Below are 15,749 nucleotides of genomic sequence, written 5' to 3'. Positions count from 1 at the left end.
CTCTGTTTGAGATAGGTCTCATTGTCTAGCCCAGGCTGGCCTGGGAGTCAGCATAGTCCAGACTGTCCTCAAACTCGGGTCAGTCCTCTGGCTTCAGCATCCTAGGGGCTGAGATTACATGTGCGAGTTAGCACACTCAGGAGGAGGTGCTTAGAGTAGCCAGTTCCTCTGGGGAGTGTGTCCTCCAGAGACGAAGAGCCTATGGGAGCAGGAATGCCCTCCTGGCAGAGGGCAGAGGCAGAGAAAGCCATGTTCCCTGGAAGCAGCCCTTGGAGGCCCTGTTTTCTAGTGTACAGAAAAGCTTGACCCACTGTCAGGATTCATGCTCTGCAGTAAGCCTCTTCTCCCCACCCCCCGCCTGTCTCACAAGGGAGGAAGTGAAACACTTAGAATGTGTGACTTGTGTAGGTCATACAGCCAACCGGCTCCATAGCCTTTGGCCTCAACGACTGTCATGTAGGAGCATGGGGTGCTACTGGCTGCCCTGTGTGCTTAAAGCTGCCTCAGGACCCTCTGGGATTGCCTCATAATCCTCACCCCCTTCCATCTGCTGTCCAGTGGGGCCACTTACACGCTACCATTCCCCCCCCCCATCACCTCCCTGCTCCAAGCATCTATCTGTTCAGCCAAAACAACCACCTGCCCATCACCCTCCAACAACCCCCTGGGTAGAAGTGAGCCTTCTCTCTGCTGTGCTACAAACGCATATACATATATAAAGTCTCATGTAGCCCAGGCTGGACACAAACTGGCCATGAGGATGACCTTGATCCTCTGCCTCTACCTCCCCAGTGCTGGGAGTTCATGTGGTGCTAGGGATCAGACTCCGGGCTCTCTAAATGTCAGGTAAGCATGCTTCCAGCTAAGGTCCACCATCATCTCTTTTCTGCTTCCTGTTCCACATGACCTGTCTTTCTCTTGCCAAAGGATGCCCAGAAGTGACTTTCTGGAATTGGGAAGAAAAATGATCCGGTGATGAAATATAAATGACATCTCAGAAAGCCTCTGTGTCCTACAGTCTTGTGTGCTCATGGCTCCAGCGCCGAAGCATCTACTGAAGGTCCCCAGTGTTTTTTTCCCTCCGTGATGTCACACTGGGAGCCTGAGAGTTTCTGGGCATTTCCTTCTCAAAGCCATCTGTCATCATTCACCAGCAAGCCGCTGGGCAGGAACTGTGCCTAACAGCAGCCGGGAGGGAATGGCCGCCCAGATAAAGCCGAAGAGAGTTCGTCTCTTTGTCAAGTTTATTTTATTAAAATATATAGGACTGAATATTGGTGGGCACTGAGACAGGAACCACCCTCCCGGGCTGCACCCAAGGGAGACGCTTCCGCCATGCAGACATGCGGCCAGTCTGTGTCCCTGCAAAAGGGACAGACTCCTCCTGCTTGGGCGTGCAGCCAGAGGCTAAGGGGTGGAGCAGGTTAGGGTGGTAGGCCTCGGCTTCTCACATACACAGGGACCCCGGTGGGAAGGGCCAGGCTAGTGGAGGGAGGTCCCTGAGCCGGGGAAAGCTGATGGTCTCTAGATGGGGTAAAGCCCCCCCCCCAAGTCAGGATGGAGATAGGATCAGTGCAGCCCTGAGAGGGGGGTCACTTTGCCTCTCCTCTAAGGACCTTCCTTATCCTGAAGTGGGCCTGGGGAGCACCCAGGGACTCCCAGAGCTGGGCCTGAGCAGAGACTGGGCTGCGGTTGATGGAATGTATTTTGTGGAAATGTTCCTCCAGGGAACATGCTGCCTGGGACACAGTCCCTTCTTGGGGAGTCCTGGGGCAGGCAGGAGCCAGCTCTTCTCTGAGGGTCTGTCGATTTGTCGCCTGGTCACGGGTCCCCAGGCCTCACAGCTAGTTCCAGCAAGCACAGTCCTCAGGTTTTGTGCTTTAGAATATTGGTGAGCTGGGCTAGGAAAGGACTGGGAGACCCCAAGGTTCTGATGCACAGGATGGACTCCTGAGCATCTTCCTTGGGCCACTGAGTCAGGGCTGTGGGGACCCAGGCCTCCCCCCAACCAGGGAGCCCCTGCTTTCCCTTGTGGGCATGGCCTGAGCTTCTAGGGTGTTTGTGCTTTTTGTGTGGGTAGGATGAGCCTGTTCAAGGGCAGCCACAGAGGTCTGGCCGATCCACTGTGCCAAGGAACTGGGTGGCAAGTGGCCAGGGAAGAAGAGGGAAATGCCCCCTATCAGGCCCCTCCCAGTACAGTCCAGCTTCCTGGTGCTTGGTCCCTGAGCCAGGTGAACCCCCACTCCTGGAACCAAAGAGGATCTTGGAGAGGCCAGCCTTGTGCTGGGAGTTAGGAGAGCCCCACCCCTCACCTTCCCATTAGCCTGTTGTCTTCACCCAGTGGTATGGACAAATTGTTCCCTCAGTTTCTCCAAAAACCTTAATTCTGCCCTACACTTAAAGGAGGTCAAAGCCTAGTAGGCCCTCATTGTCTGATCTCACCCCACAATAGGTGGCCTGGTCCTGGGGTTCCAGGACCCCAGCTGAGCATTAGCATCAAGCTACAGGCTCAGCTTCTATTGCCATTTTCCCCCTAGTCAGACCTCTTTTCTCTTAGCCCCTGCAGGGTTTCTGGGAGCTTCCTAGAGGGATAGGTCCATAGGCAGAGAGTATCCTGGTCTCCCAAATGGTAGAAAAGACACTAGGGACCTTCACTGTGTAGACCAGGCCCTCTTGGGCTCTGAGCTCTCATGGGTAACATCTAGCCAGGGCTGGGCACCCCAGAGGCGGCCTCATCTATTGACCTGGGAATAACTGGGGGTGCCTCCTGGGTGCCACTTCCTTTGCCAAGCTAGTGGAACCCCGTGTGTGTGTGTGTGTGTGTGTGTGTGTGTTGGAAGTAAACTGCTCACTTTTCTGCAAACATATTTAAAAAAATGTTTCTCATAGAGGCTGCTCCTGGCAGGATCGAGGCTTCTCCAGGCTGGAAAGCAATGGCCACCCAGGGTCCTCTCCCACACCCTAGATGACGTTCTCAAACAGCTGCATGGAGCTCATGATGTTCTCGTCCTGCAGGAAGAAATGAGAGGCTGGTCAGGAGCTGGGGGCAATTCTGACTAGCTCCAGATTCCCGCCAGAGACTGTCTCACTGAGAAGATGGGGTATTGAGGAGTGGAGGTGTGTAGTGGGGAGTAACTGGTCCCAGAGCCCAAGTGGCAGGGTGCAGCCTGTCATCCCTATGGATAGACGGCAGGGTCTGGTTATTACTGATGCCCAAAATCCTCTGAGCTGCAAATCGGGTCAGAGAGCAGGAGTGATCGTGAGGCAGGAGGCAGCGGAGTATGTTCCTGTCCCCATGAACTCTGAGAGGAGAGGACAGTTCCCAGCAGCAGTGCGGGGAAAGCACTGGGCCCTTTTCCCCTACTGTGATTCTGTCTGTGGAGACAACACTGAGCTAATTACCCTCCTGTTGACCCCATGTCTGCTCTCTGGAGAGATCATGAGCAGAGCTGAGAGATAGTCTGCTGGTGGGGACTGGGTGAAGGAGGGAGAAGGCAAGTTCAGGGACATCGAGGAGATGGACTCAGGAAAGATGATAGCTTCCCAGTCAGTGGGACCTGAGGACAGCTAACGACATCCTTCATATGCCTTGAAGCAGAACCCTGTGTGTGAGGAGGGACGGAGGGGAACAGAAGCGGAGATAGGAAGCTGAACACACACACACACACAGTGACAGAGAAAGAGAAGGACAGAGACAGAAAGACAGAGACACCACAGAGGACCCAGGTCCAGCCCTCTAACGCCACCTACCTTCTGACAAGTCTCCAGAAACTCATCAATGGTCACCACTCCATCCTGGTTCCTGTCCATTTTCTGCAACCCAAGCCATACCAAGGTGAGCCTGTTTCTCTTCGGGCCTTTCCCCTGCTCCAGCCTGAAGACACTGTTGGGGTGGGGGTGGGGACCTTCCTCCCATTCAACTGGTCCCTCTGTTTCTTACCCTTCCCAGCCAACGTTGCCCTTGGCATCTCCTCACGTGGTTTAGCAGGCTCCCTGATAGTTAACCCTAACCTAGCTTCCCAGTGCCTGTCTAATCCCTCACCTTTGGGACAGAAGCCCATGCTAATAAGGCATGGGATGACACAGGTAAAACCATTGGCTGTGTCTGCACCTAGATGCTCAGAATACTTTCTTTTCCAGATGAGGTTCACTGGGACGGGCCTGTGTTTTATTCACCCCTCAAGGGACTCTGACCATCAGCTAGGGCGGGAGCCTAGCTGCGTCTCCTCACTGGCCTGGGCTGAAGGCTCACTTGGGCTGTCCCCCCTCTCCCCGGTGGAGGCCAGGGCTCACACACCTGGAAGAACCTCTCCACATGCTCCAGGGGTGCATCCTCCCGCAGGATGGGGTAGGTGTGGCGGCCCATCATATCGTAGATGGACTTCATGATAGCCAGCATCTCCTGCAGGGACAGAGGGTTGCGTGAGTGTTACTTCCAGGGTGAGCGAGTCTGAGGGGCCTAGGGAGGAACGCTGGCTCCTCAGCCTATTCAATGACCCCCCAAGAGGAACTGGGTTTATATACCTTTCTCCAAAAGAAGAAGCTATGGTGACTGTTTTAGGTAAACAAACAAACAAACAAACAAAAAAACCACTTGGGCCAAACCAACCATCTGGGGGATTGTGTGGCAAGGCAGGACTGAGAATCACCAGGTTAGCAGTGTCGGGGGTTGGGCTGGGGGACAGGCAGGCCTGCTAACCCAGTACCTCTTTAGTGATGTAACCATCCTTGTTAATGTCATAGAGATTGAAGGCCCACTTGAGCTTCTCATGGACCGTTCCTCGGAGCAGTATGGAGAGTCCGACCACAAAGTCCTGCAGAGGAGAGAGAGAGGGTGAGGAGCAGCAGCCACGGCTGCAGTTCCCTCTGCAGCCCACCACAAGTGGTCAGTGTGTGTGTGTGTGTGTGTGTGTGTGCGCGCGCGCGCGCGCATGGCAGTCAATACTGAGTCAAGAAAAGAAGACTCAACTGTTAGTTTAATGTCTTGTGCTTACTTCATGCATTTCTGCTGGTTGGGGGTGCTCTTTCAGGAAAGGGGTGTGTTCTCTTTCACTCCACTAAGCACCTATATGTCCAAAGTCCTCGAATGCTTTCAGCTTAACAAGCTAAGAGCACAGCATTCAAAGTCAAACCTGTGGGCGACTGTCACCTGTGGGCTGTGACAGGTAACATGACCAGATGTGACCGATCACACAGTTGTGGTGTAAGGATCCCAGCTGTTAATCAAAGCAGCTGGGGGAAAACAAGGTCTCCCTCACTTCCGGGAGGGTATGAGAGGCAGGCCCTGTCCTCTGACAGGACGCTCTGTGGCTATTCTGAGAGGAAGAGGATGACCTGAACAAGTTCAAAAGAGGCTGCAGAACAGAGCAGATCCTCAAAGCACTCAGTCCCTACTCCCAGGAAGCCTGTGCTGTGAGAAGGAGGGACCATGGGAAACAGAAAAGCATTCTGGAAGGAACAGAACAGCCCAGAAAGGAGGGAACACAAAAACAAGGAGACCCTGAGGTTAGAACCTGGCATGCCTTACAACAAAAATAGGACACTGTTTAAAAGAGAAGAGAGAAAAATAATCCAAATAATCTGAGGCCAGAAAGAGCTCGCTGTGTTGCTAAGAATCAAAAATGAAAGAAGGTTTGGAGGAGCTAGTAGGGTCTTCCTGCAAATGCACAGAGAGATGGGGTTGGGGGGAGAGAGAGAGAGAGGTCTTTCCAGGAACAGTGCCAGGTTAGAAACTGCAGGCAGAACCAGAGAAAATGCAGTGAAGTGAGTCAGAGAAATCAAGAAAGATTTCCCTAAAGGCCCGTCTAAGTTCCCAGGCCCCACCCCCACCCTGTGACTGGCACAGTGTGTGAGATCAGCTACAGCTGAACCCACGGGCACAGGTCCTGGTGAGGCTTAGCAAAACTGGCTGCCAAGAGAGCATTTCCAGAGAGAAACATGAAGCCACCTGGGAAAACCAATCAATATCAATCATCTATCCATCCGTCAGTCATCCATCCTTGTCAATAAGATCCCACACACCTGATCAGAATCATCTGTTGAACAGCAGCCCTGCAGGGCTGAGGCCTGAGAAATGGCCTCCTTGAAAGCTCTGGTCCGCGCAACATGCAGGAGAGAGGGCGGGCCAAAGGTGACATCTGGATACCAGAGGCTCAGAAGTCACTTCCCACTTACTCTCTGCAAGGAGATGCGGCAAGATGCAGCCTTGAAAAGAGAGCAGAGCCAGGAAGAGGAAGCTAAGGTGTCCCTCAGTCTAGGGGACTTGACAGGAGGCTCAAGTGGGGTGGGATGAGAGGCTAGGAGAAAGATGAAGGTCCAAGGGGGCCATATGAAGCTGGGGATCACTCACTGAGTCACATTACACTCCTGTGTCAGCTGGCAAGAGGATGGGAAAGGTGTGTGTTCAGGGAGGCTCAAGACAGCAAATCTAAACAGGACGGGCCAGAAGAGTCATGGAAACACGTGGCAAAGAGACTTGGAGCCTAAAACTTTGGTGTAGGGATCCCCTGGTTTTCCCAAAATCTGTCCTGCCAGTCTACTGATCTTGGAAGTCATGAAAACATTTCAAAGGAAAAACAAGGTGATATTTCTCCTTACATTCTTAAGCTTGGGAAATGACCGCTAAAGTGTCCATGTGATTTACCCAGCAAGGAAGCTTCAAAATCAGCCTTGAAGTCGTGACAATCCACCTCCTCCCTGCCCATCCCGCAGGCTCTTTCTGTGGGAGGCGGAGAGGTGTGGGGTCTAGCTTGGACACGCTGTTTCTCAAGTCGACCACAAGAGGGCGAGAGCACCCTCCTATGGTCCGGAAGCCTTGCATTTAGCCACACAGATCACAGCTAACAAGAGGACTGTCTGTCCCTGCATGGCCACCGGAGGGTCTCGTTTGTCAAGGACAGCAGCACAGTTTCATGTGGGACCATCAATGGGTCTTAACTGCAGGTGGCCAGGGCACGCCCTGTTTTCCAAGTCAAGATTCCAAGGATGAGCACAAGGAGGCTGGTGAGAGCTAGGGGCGACTGATGGGCTGCAGGCCAATCTGTGATGGCTGTGTCCACACCATGCTAGGGAGGCCAATTTGTCCACAACACAGAAGCCATTATAGGGTTATGGTTAAGGGAACAGTAAGTGACCACACTCTCCAAACGAGTAGCTCACCCAAGCCACTTCCGAGCTGGGTACCCAGGAGGTACCCACAGTCCCTGAAGTGCGTGGAAAGCACTGTGCCCCTCTGGTAGGGTGAGCTAGCTGAATTAGAAAGGGCCTTGGTGGCACGGACTGGGCAGACTCATCGGAGTTCCTCACTGTGCGAGGCGGGGGAGACCCGGGAAAATGCTCCGCTCGGCTGGGCTGGGCTTCCATAGTTTGACTGGTTTTTGTCGATGCGATGCTCGTGTTGTCAAGGGGTGGGAAGTTGTAATTATTTTTTTTCCTGGCTTGGTGCTGAGTTGCACCCCTCCCTTCCTGCAGCAAGCTTCCCAGAACAGAACCCACAACGAAGTCCTCAGGGGGTGGAAGGCAGAGGGATTCATTTCACACAGAGAGAAACATGTGGAAGAAAGACTCTGTAAGCTGTCAGTGCTGGGTGACCTGAGAAGGTGCCGTTTCAGCCACGGACATAACTTGCTTCCGGACACACTACCTGCCCCAAACCCCTCTCTTCGTCATATGGAAAGGTTCCACAAGGCCAGCAAGTGACAGTCGCAGAAAGGGGTGGGCACCATGACCTTGCTGGTCCATGGACGCACAAAGGGGTCCTTGGAAACTGACTGAAGGGTCCCACATGGTCATGGCTGAGCACCCCTCACTAGATTCCTTTCTATGCTTCTCCAAGAAGTCTCTGTGGACTTGGGGGGGGGAGAACCCAGGAACGGTCTCAGGGGAAGCCTGGGGAGGCCACACAGTTCCCTGCCACCTCCCCGTGCTCACTGTCTGTTCTGTGTGCGCTGACTCTGGTGTTTCATGTGTTAAATGAACGTAAGCGGTAACCACACTGTGTGTCTAGAGAAGAGATGGCCCTTCTGGTTGGGGTGGCGGGCTGTGGTCACAGAAGCAAGCCCGGGCTCCCATGCCCATCAGTGTATCAGTGTGGCTGGTGCTGTGTAAAAATAACCCGGTGGCATTATTGACGAGTTATTATTACCCCGCCTGGCTGTCCGTGGCCTTTCTGAGCCGTGTGCTCGCTAGACCGCTTTCCTGTTGGCTGCCCTTGGCCTTGGAAGCCGAGCTGGGCCACTTATCGATCAGGCTAGCTCTCAGTGAGGTCCTCTCTGAAGAGGTTTCAGCTTTTCTCCTGCAGCTATTTTTAGGGGCTTGGGCTCCACAGATGGGGCCTGTCTCAAATGACCGTGTGTGGCCAGGCCTGGGAGGAACCCATGATACCACTGCCCATGGGGAGCCCAGGCTGTCTGGAGCGAGGCAAGGGTGGCTGGCTTCTCCTTTCTCACCCTGAGCAACACTGGCCTTCACCATGGTACCTTGCTGGGATGACAACCCAGGAGCCTCAAGCCTACTTAACATGTTTTCTGGGTGTTTCTGACCTGTTTGCTCAGTAATAAGTTCAGGGACCAAAGAAACCCTACTATTAAGCCTTGATCTGTAGATCCGTAGATACACATAAATATATATATGAAGAGAGAGAGATCTGGTCTCAACACAACAAAAACAAGGGCTGGTGAGAGGTTAACGATATTGCCACCAAGCCTGACATCTTGGGTTCAATCCCCTGCACCACGTGCTTGAAGAGAACTGAGTCCTGCAAGCTGCCCTCTGACCTTCACACACTTGCCCCATCCCTGGTCACATGATAAATAACCTTTTCACAATCCTTGACTTCTTTTTACAATGTAGATCCTCGTTGGGTCACCGCTAGCTGAGAGTTACGTGGGCAGCTTCCCTGGCTGGCTAGTTTGAATGCAAGCTCTCAGTCTCTACCGAGACTGGGCATTTGGACCCCAAGCCTTGCTAGCCAAGCATCAGCAGTGCGCTTGAGTCCTGAGTGACATGCGGGAGGTGCTATCCAGGATCAGGTCTGGCTCTCTCAGCCCTGAGAAGTCGGCACTGGGGTGAGGAGACAACTCTGAAGACCACAGGGGCAGGACATACGGGTCAGCGGGGACCTACCTCAAAGTGGATGGCCCCGTTCCCGTCAGCGTCGAAGGCGTTGAAGAGAAAGTGGGCATAAGTGGTGGCATCTGGGGGAGGGAAGAGCAAGGCTGGGGTTGGGGAGGCTCCCTGGAAGACTCACGCAGTCCTGCCCAGAGCTTCATGCCCGGTGGGGGTTCCCCCCTGGAAGGTCAGAGCCATCGGCATGCCCTCCAAAAAAGGAAGTGGTGTGGCTAGGAAGGTAGGCATGGTCATAGGGCCCTCACCCCAGAAAAGGGGTGTAGTCAGGGTCTGGGAAGAGTGGGGAAGGTCTGGCTTTAGACTTACCTCCTTGCGGGAAGAACTGTGAGTAAATGAGTTTGAAGGTATCTTCATCCACCAGGCCCGTGGGACACTCCTGCAGTGGGAAGTCAAACCTCTCAGGGGCCTTGGCTATTCCTGTCCCCACACCTGACTCCACAGGGCTGACCTCTCTCCAGTGCTTGAGGCACAGTTGTGCCCCTCTGAGCCCTGGGCTAGGGAAACCGTTTGTAGGGCAGGTAGACAGGCTCTGACAGAAGAGTGTGGCGGCTTTCACAATATTCATGATGACTACCCCCCTACCCCTACCCCATCCATCCCCAAATTGCTCTTCCGCAAAAGACCCCCTAGAGTATTAACTAGACTCTGGAGAAATCTCTAGATTTCCTGGGTAGCCGCAGACAGGAAGGTGGGCCGGGCTCTCTCCGGAGACTCTCATGGGGACTCACGTTCTTGAAGCCTCGGTAGAGGGACTGCAGCTCCTTCTTGGTGAACTTGGTCTGGGCCTGCAGCTGGTCCAAGCCCTCTGGCTGATGGCGCACTGTAGACAACTCCAGTTCACTGTCACTGCTGTCTGGAGGACACAGACCCAGCAGGGAGAAAGACATGTGGTGTGGGCAGGAACCAGGACATGGGCAGAAAGACTCCCCTTGGGTGACTGCCCTGTCCTGTGTGACTACCATGCAGGCTATGTACGGCACAGACGGAGGCACTGTGACCAAACGAAATCCTTGGGAGTCGGGTCTTTTGGGTGTTCTAGGTCTCTCCTCTGCTGTAGGTCCTTCTCTAACCCTATCACCCTGAGCATATCCACTCCTCAGCCACATGGGGGAGGGGAGCGGGAGGGAGGCACTGAACGGGGAAGGGGGGAGGGGAGATAAGAGAAAGACTTCAAGATGCTAATTTTAGACTATCTCTTCCATGCTTCCCTCTCTGACCTCACCAGGACTCGAGGAGTTGACCATCTTGGTCCACCCCAGTTGAGCTTGCTGCTTAGTTGGGTAGGGGCAGGGTCATTCTTCCTATTTTGGTTAAAAACCAAACCAGACCAAACCAGCACACTAGAGTGCGAGCCAGGGTCTCCTTGGGGTGAAATGAAGACTTCTGATGACCTTTCCTAATTATCAGACAAGCCCCGCCACACATCCCGCGCATATTCTTGGGAATACATCCATGTTTACGATACAAAGTCAAAGCTGCGGACAGTAGAAATGTCACCTTGTAGGCGAGATGTTCTCAAAATACTACGCCTTCCACTGACACAGTGTGGAATCGCCTTTGTCCTACAATCATGTCTCTATCAACAAGGTAAGTCAGAGAATGTGCCGCCATGTCCGCCTGGCGCCAGAGGCATACCCTGGCCAAGCACCCATCCCGGTTCCTGGGTGAAGACAGTATCTCTTCATTCTCTTACATTTCTGGTTCCATGTTCCTGCTTCATTTAGAAGTTGCATCAGAGGGAAATTCCCTGAAACACTTTCCAGATCACCTACCTGTATGCTTCCCCTCCTACTCCATGATATGATGCCACTGTCCCTACTGAAGGTGAACCCTCCCAGGTGGGTGGTTCAAGCCTGGGGGACTCCTTCTAATTCTTTTCTCTGTGTCTTTCTGTTCTCTGTGGTAATTCCTATCTTCATATGGACATACTGGGCTTTAAAAATGTTTGTGATGTTGAATTTAAATGCAGTGTTTCATGCAGGCTGGACAATCACTCTACCACTAACCCCTACCCAAGACCTGGACACTGTTAAATCTGGATACCTATCAAAGGAGGCCTTGGTGAGCCAATGAGAGCCAGCAATGCCACTTTGGTTGGTGTCCCATAGGGATTTGTCCCCAGATAGGGCCACCTGTATAAGGATGCTTACAGCATTGAGGGTTTTGTTTCATTTTGTTATCAGATGGGGAGCTGGAGACATCTTTTTCTATCATGGCAGGATAGGCAGACAAATGTGGAAGACACACCCCAAGGAGAAGCCTACAGACAGATGTGGAGGGCATATCCAAAGGACAAACCTGCAGACAACTGTGGAGGACACACCTCAAGGAGAAGCCTGTAGAATGACCTCACAGAGCAGCATGGGTGCCAGAAGGAAAAGTTTGCCTTGACTAAGGGCAGACTTTTCAGACTGGGTGATTAAAACAAACAAATAAAAACCCAGTAACATGCTGTCAGAAACGCTACCCTGAGTACAAAAGCCTGAGCTGGGTTATAGTAAAAGGGTAAGGGAAGGATGAGAAGATTAGTTCATCCAGAAGACAGGACAATACAAAATACATTGCATTGCTTAAAAATAGCTGTTAAATACTTGAAGCAAAGTAAATCAGTAAATAAAAAATCATAACTACAGGAAGGAACAGCACAACCATAGTTGAAGATACGCACATTCTTTTTCAGCAAATGGCACAAGTAGATATAAAAGATTCAGAAGCCACTATCAACCAATTTGATCTAATTAATATTTATAGAACACTATACAGAGATTGTAGAATACACATTTTTTTTTCAAAAGCCTAGCCTGTGGTTGCCAGGATATACCAGATGCTGATACATAAAACAGATCTAGCCACAATGGTAATAAGTTAAAATTGAAATAAAAATGTTTAGAAAAACCTAAGTGTTTGGAAATGAAAATAATACACTTGCAATGAGCCCACAGGTCAGAGAAGAAAAATTACAAGGTAAATTTTGAACTGAGTAATACTGAAGAACAGACTATCAAGGTCTGCTGAGTATGCCTAAAGCTGTGCCCAGAGAGAATTCCATAGCCTTTAAACTCATCTACCAAAACAGAAGATAGGTCCTTAGGTACAATGGTTCATGCCATTCATGGTATTCAGGATGAAACAGGAGGATTGCTATGAGTTGCAGGCCGTCCCAGGTTACAGTACCGAAGAAGAAGAAGAAGAAGAAGAAGAAGAAGAAGAAGAAGAAGAAGAAGAAGAAGAAGAAGAAGAACCTGAGATGAAAATCAATGATTCAAACGTCTAGATCCAAACTTTGTAGAATCTAAGAAAAATATCTTTGTTGGTAAAGTGCTTGCCATGAGAGCATGAGGACCTGAGCTTAACCTCAAGGTAATATATATATATATATATATATATATATATATATATATATATATATATTAGATAGATAGATAGATAGATAGATAGATAGATAGATAGATAGGTGATAGATGTGCCTAGTCAGGTGACTCCACAAGTGAAGATATATACTTTGCAATGCAAGCCTGCTGACTTAAACTGGCTCCTGGGAATCCACTCATAAGGTCAGATGTGGTATGGAATTCCTCTGTAATCTTCGAACTCCCCTGGTTAGCGAGAGGTAGAGACAGAAGAATTGCCTAGAAGCTATGAAGCTAGCTATCCTGAGAAACTCTACGCAAAACAAGGTGGAAGAAGAGAACTGACTCCCTCAAATGTCCTCTGACCTCTATACATGCACCATGGCATGTGTACACATGAGAATACACACGAGGAGAGAGAGAGAGAGAGAGAGAGAGAGAGAGAGAGAGAGAGAGAGAGAGAATAGCAAAGTAAATGACAAATTCAAAGTAAATGGAAGAAAGGCTATAAATAAAAAATATAGCGCACTTGAGTTGAGCCAAAAACAAAAATAAAAGCAACATTTATCAGACTTATGACCACAATCACATGGGATAAATGAGGATACGTGGAGTCCACAGGAAGGCTTGTGCAAGGATATTCAAAGCCTCCTTATTCTTATTAGTATATTCAGGGACAACGCTGAAAGCTGCCCAGTTCAATAGAAGCATGGAAGTGTGGCCTGCTCATTATAAAGGAATAACATTCTCTATTAAACACAAGCAAGGATCCGTTCATCCGGGGCAACGTAAAGCCATCTAAAAACCTTATACTGAGATAGCTTTTTCTCAGCCCCACATTTAGTAACGTGAACCCAAATGGGGCTGCAGGTCCCAGTTCAGGACAATTTGTTCTAGATCTCAGGGAAGCTAAACACAGATGGACTTGGACAAGGCCTAAAACTAAGTCTGTGAAGATCAAACAGGTCTACCAGGAAGGGACTATCTGCCATGTGTCTATGCACGTATGTGCCATGTGTGTGCAGGTGCCCACAGAGACCAGAAAAGGGCGGCCTGGATTCCCCGGAGCTAAAGTCACAGGTGGTTGTGAGAGGAAGGAAAAGGGGGGAGGGGAGATTGAAAATTAATGATTTAATGACAACATCCAGGGTGGTGATGTGTGGGTGATAAAGTGAAGGCAGAGATGGAAGGGCTGTGAAGGCCAACCAGGGAGACAGTCAGCCTGTGGCCAGCTCCGGCTAGAGTGAGACTGTGTGAAGAGATACAAACAACAGGGGACAGCTATGCTTTCCTGACCCTGCCGCTCTCAAGGCCAAGCTCTCAACAGCTCTTAGAGAACAGCCAGCCGTGCTCACACCACTGATCAACGGGGTGATTTTGGTCTCAAAATCCCATAACAGCAATGTTAGGATGGAAGAGGAAAGGTATTTCACTTGGGAAGATAGATTCAAAACGTTGACGGAAATGTTAGCCAGCTGTGACCGTGTGTGTGTGTGTGTGTGTGTGTAAGTACACAGTGACTTGGGGGGCAGAGACTGGAGGATGAGAACTCAAGGTCAGCCTTGGCTACACTTCAAGTCAAGACCAACCTGAACTATGTCAGCCCCTGTCACACGGAGAACTGAGGAGGATGAGGTGGAAGAGGAGGGGGGTGGAGGAGATGAATTCATGAAAAAATCAATAGCAGCTCTCTGCACCAGTAATAGCCACCTAGAAAACACACTAAAAATAACAGGTAACACTTGCTCGAGGAGTAAAAGTAAAAGACACTGAGGTAGTAACAAAAACTCAAAGGACCTTGATGCAGACAGATAAACTTCCATGCCACACAGGACTACGTCACAGGAACAGAATATTATAAAGTTGGGTACTGTTACAAACACATCATTTCTCCTTAAAGTCCTATATATGCATAGTCAATGCAATCCCAGTCAGACACCTGGGGCAGGGGGCAGGGAGATGGGTCGGTTGGTAGAGCAGATGCAGTATCCCCAGCACCCACATAAAAATCGCAGTCAGGTGGTTCATGCCATACCAGTGCTGGGAGGTGAGACAGGGGGATTCCTGTAGTCCCTTGCCCAGCCAGGATAGCCCAGTTGGCTGGGAAGAGGCTCTATCTCAAAAACAAGATAGCTAGCCCCTGAGGGATAACACCTGAGGTTGACCTCTGGTCCCCACGTACACACACACACACTGAAATCCAGTTAGATTTTTCTAGAACCTTGACACACTTGGTCTGAGCAGGATGTTTTCCCATTCGAAGTTTGCCCTAACCCTGATCTCCACAGCCACGAAGACAGCACTGCACGGGTGGAAGGGTGGACCCACTAAGCGACAGCTCAGGGGGCTGGGGGAGGCAGAAAGCATTAGGGGGATGATTTCACAGTTGTTCGGGGGGGGGGGAGTTGTTGCAAACTGGGCACCTGTACGCATAGAGCAGAGCTATGTCTCTCGTAGCACACATGGCCAGATGACCAAAGATCCAGGAGTGAAAGAGGTGACAGCATTAACGTCATAAGGTGGAAATGGACAAGAGGCCTAGACCCATACAATGACTCCCACAAATTGTCCTCCAGATGAGAACCCCTCACCTGGTTGACCCTTTTTCTCTCTTCAGGGTCCCACTGTCTTCGTAGGTTGCTTCTGCCCTTAACCAGGCAGCTTCTTCTCCCCAGGATGCTGGAGGAAGCTTCTGGAAACACACTCGCCCCTTAACCTGTCCCAAGTCTACTATAAAACCCAAAGTCTACTATAAAACCCCCAGCTCAGATTTCACCCTCTGGCATCTCTCTCCTCCCTCTCCACTCAGCTATACTGCCCCACTCCTCCAAACCAGCCCCCACTGGACCTCTGCTCATATGTCCGTCACCCTCTCTGAGGGGACAATCCCACTGTTCTCTACCGCAATCCTGGTTTTCCTCCTTGAGTTGGCTGTGAATGGCTGGCATAAGCCCTGTTTCTGTTTTCTGTGCTGTGGGATGGACGCCCCTTCCCAAGCCCCAATGCTCTATGTGGCCAGATTTGGAGACAGGGTATGCGGGAGGCTGTTGCTGTGGTTTGGATGACTGTCCCCCTCACACGCAAAGGTTTGGTCCCAGCTGTCAAGAAAGAAGCAGTCTCCAGTCCCAAAATAGGCCAGGGGAGGGGAGGAAGAGTCTTGGATTAGGATTACTCAGAAGGGCAAGAGAGTAAGCGGATGGCTAGCTGGCTTTCCAGCGTCCTTCAGATTCCAGCGTCTCCCGACTCTGCCCATCAAGGCATCAGCCAGAGTAC

General features: G+C 51.1%; 1 protein-coding gene across 6 annotated transcripts in view; it reads right to left on the bottom strand.

Annotated features, from left to right (window-relative positions):
- Window positions 1-1,232: 1,232 nt before the first annotated feature.
- Kcnip3 (potassium voltage-gated channel interacting protein 3) overlaps window positions 1,233-15,749 on the bottom strand; it is a 62,143-nt gene continuing 47,626 nt past the window's right edge. For 4 of the 6 annotated variants that reach the window (XM_060372220.1, XM_060372221.1, XM_060372222.1 and 1 more), the window contains 7 exons: window positions 9,855-9,979; window positions 9,433-9,502; window positions 9,124-9,194; window positions 4,707-4,814; window positions 4,298-4,402; window positions 3,751-3,813; window positions 1,233-3,009 (listed from right to left, as the gene is read on the bottom strand). In XM_060372220.1, coding sequence (XP_060228203.1) covers window positions 2,962-3,009; window positions 3,751-3,813; window positions 4,298-4,402; window positions 4,707-4,814; window positions 9,124-9,194; window positions 9,433-9,502; window positions 9,855-9,979 — 590 coding nt within the window. In that variant the 3' untranslated portion in view covers window positions 1,233-2,961. Of the gene's footprint in view, window positions 3,010-3,750; window positions 3,814-4,297; window positions 4,403-4,706; window positions 4,815-9,123; window positions 9,195-9,432; window positions 9,503-9,854; window positions 9,980-15,749 lie in introns of those variants that run through there. The other 2 variants (XM_060372219.1, XR_009587524.1) reach the window with 2 other exon arrangements.

Source organism: Meriones unguiculatus, chromosome 18 (assembly GCF_030254825.1).
Source record: "Meriones unguiculatus strain TT.TT164.6M chromosome 18, Bangor_MerUng_6.1, whole genome shotgun sequence".
Classification (NCBI taxonomy): Eukaryota; Metazoa; Chordata; class Mammalia; order Rodentia; family Muridae; genus Meriones; species Meriones unguiculatus.
Note: the sequence above shows the minus strand (reverse complement) of the source record. Positions and strands in the feature narration are given on the sequence as shown.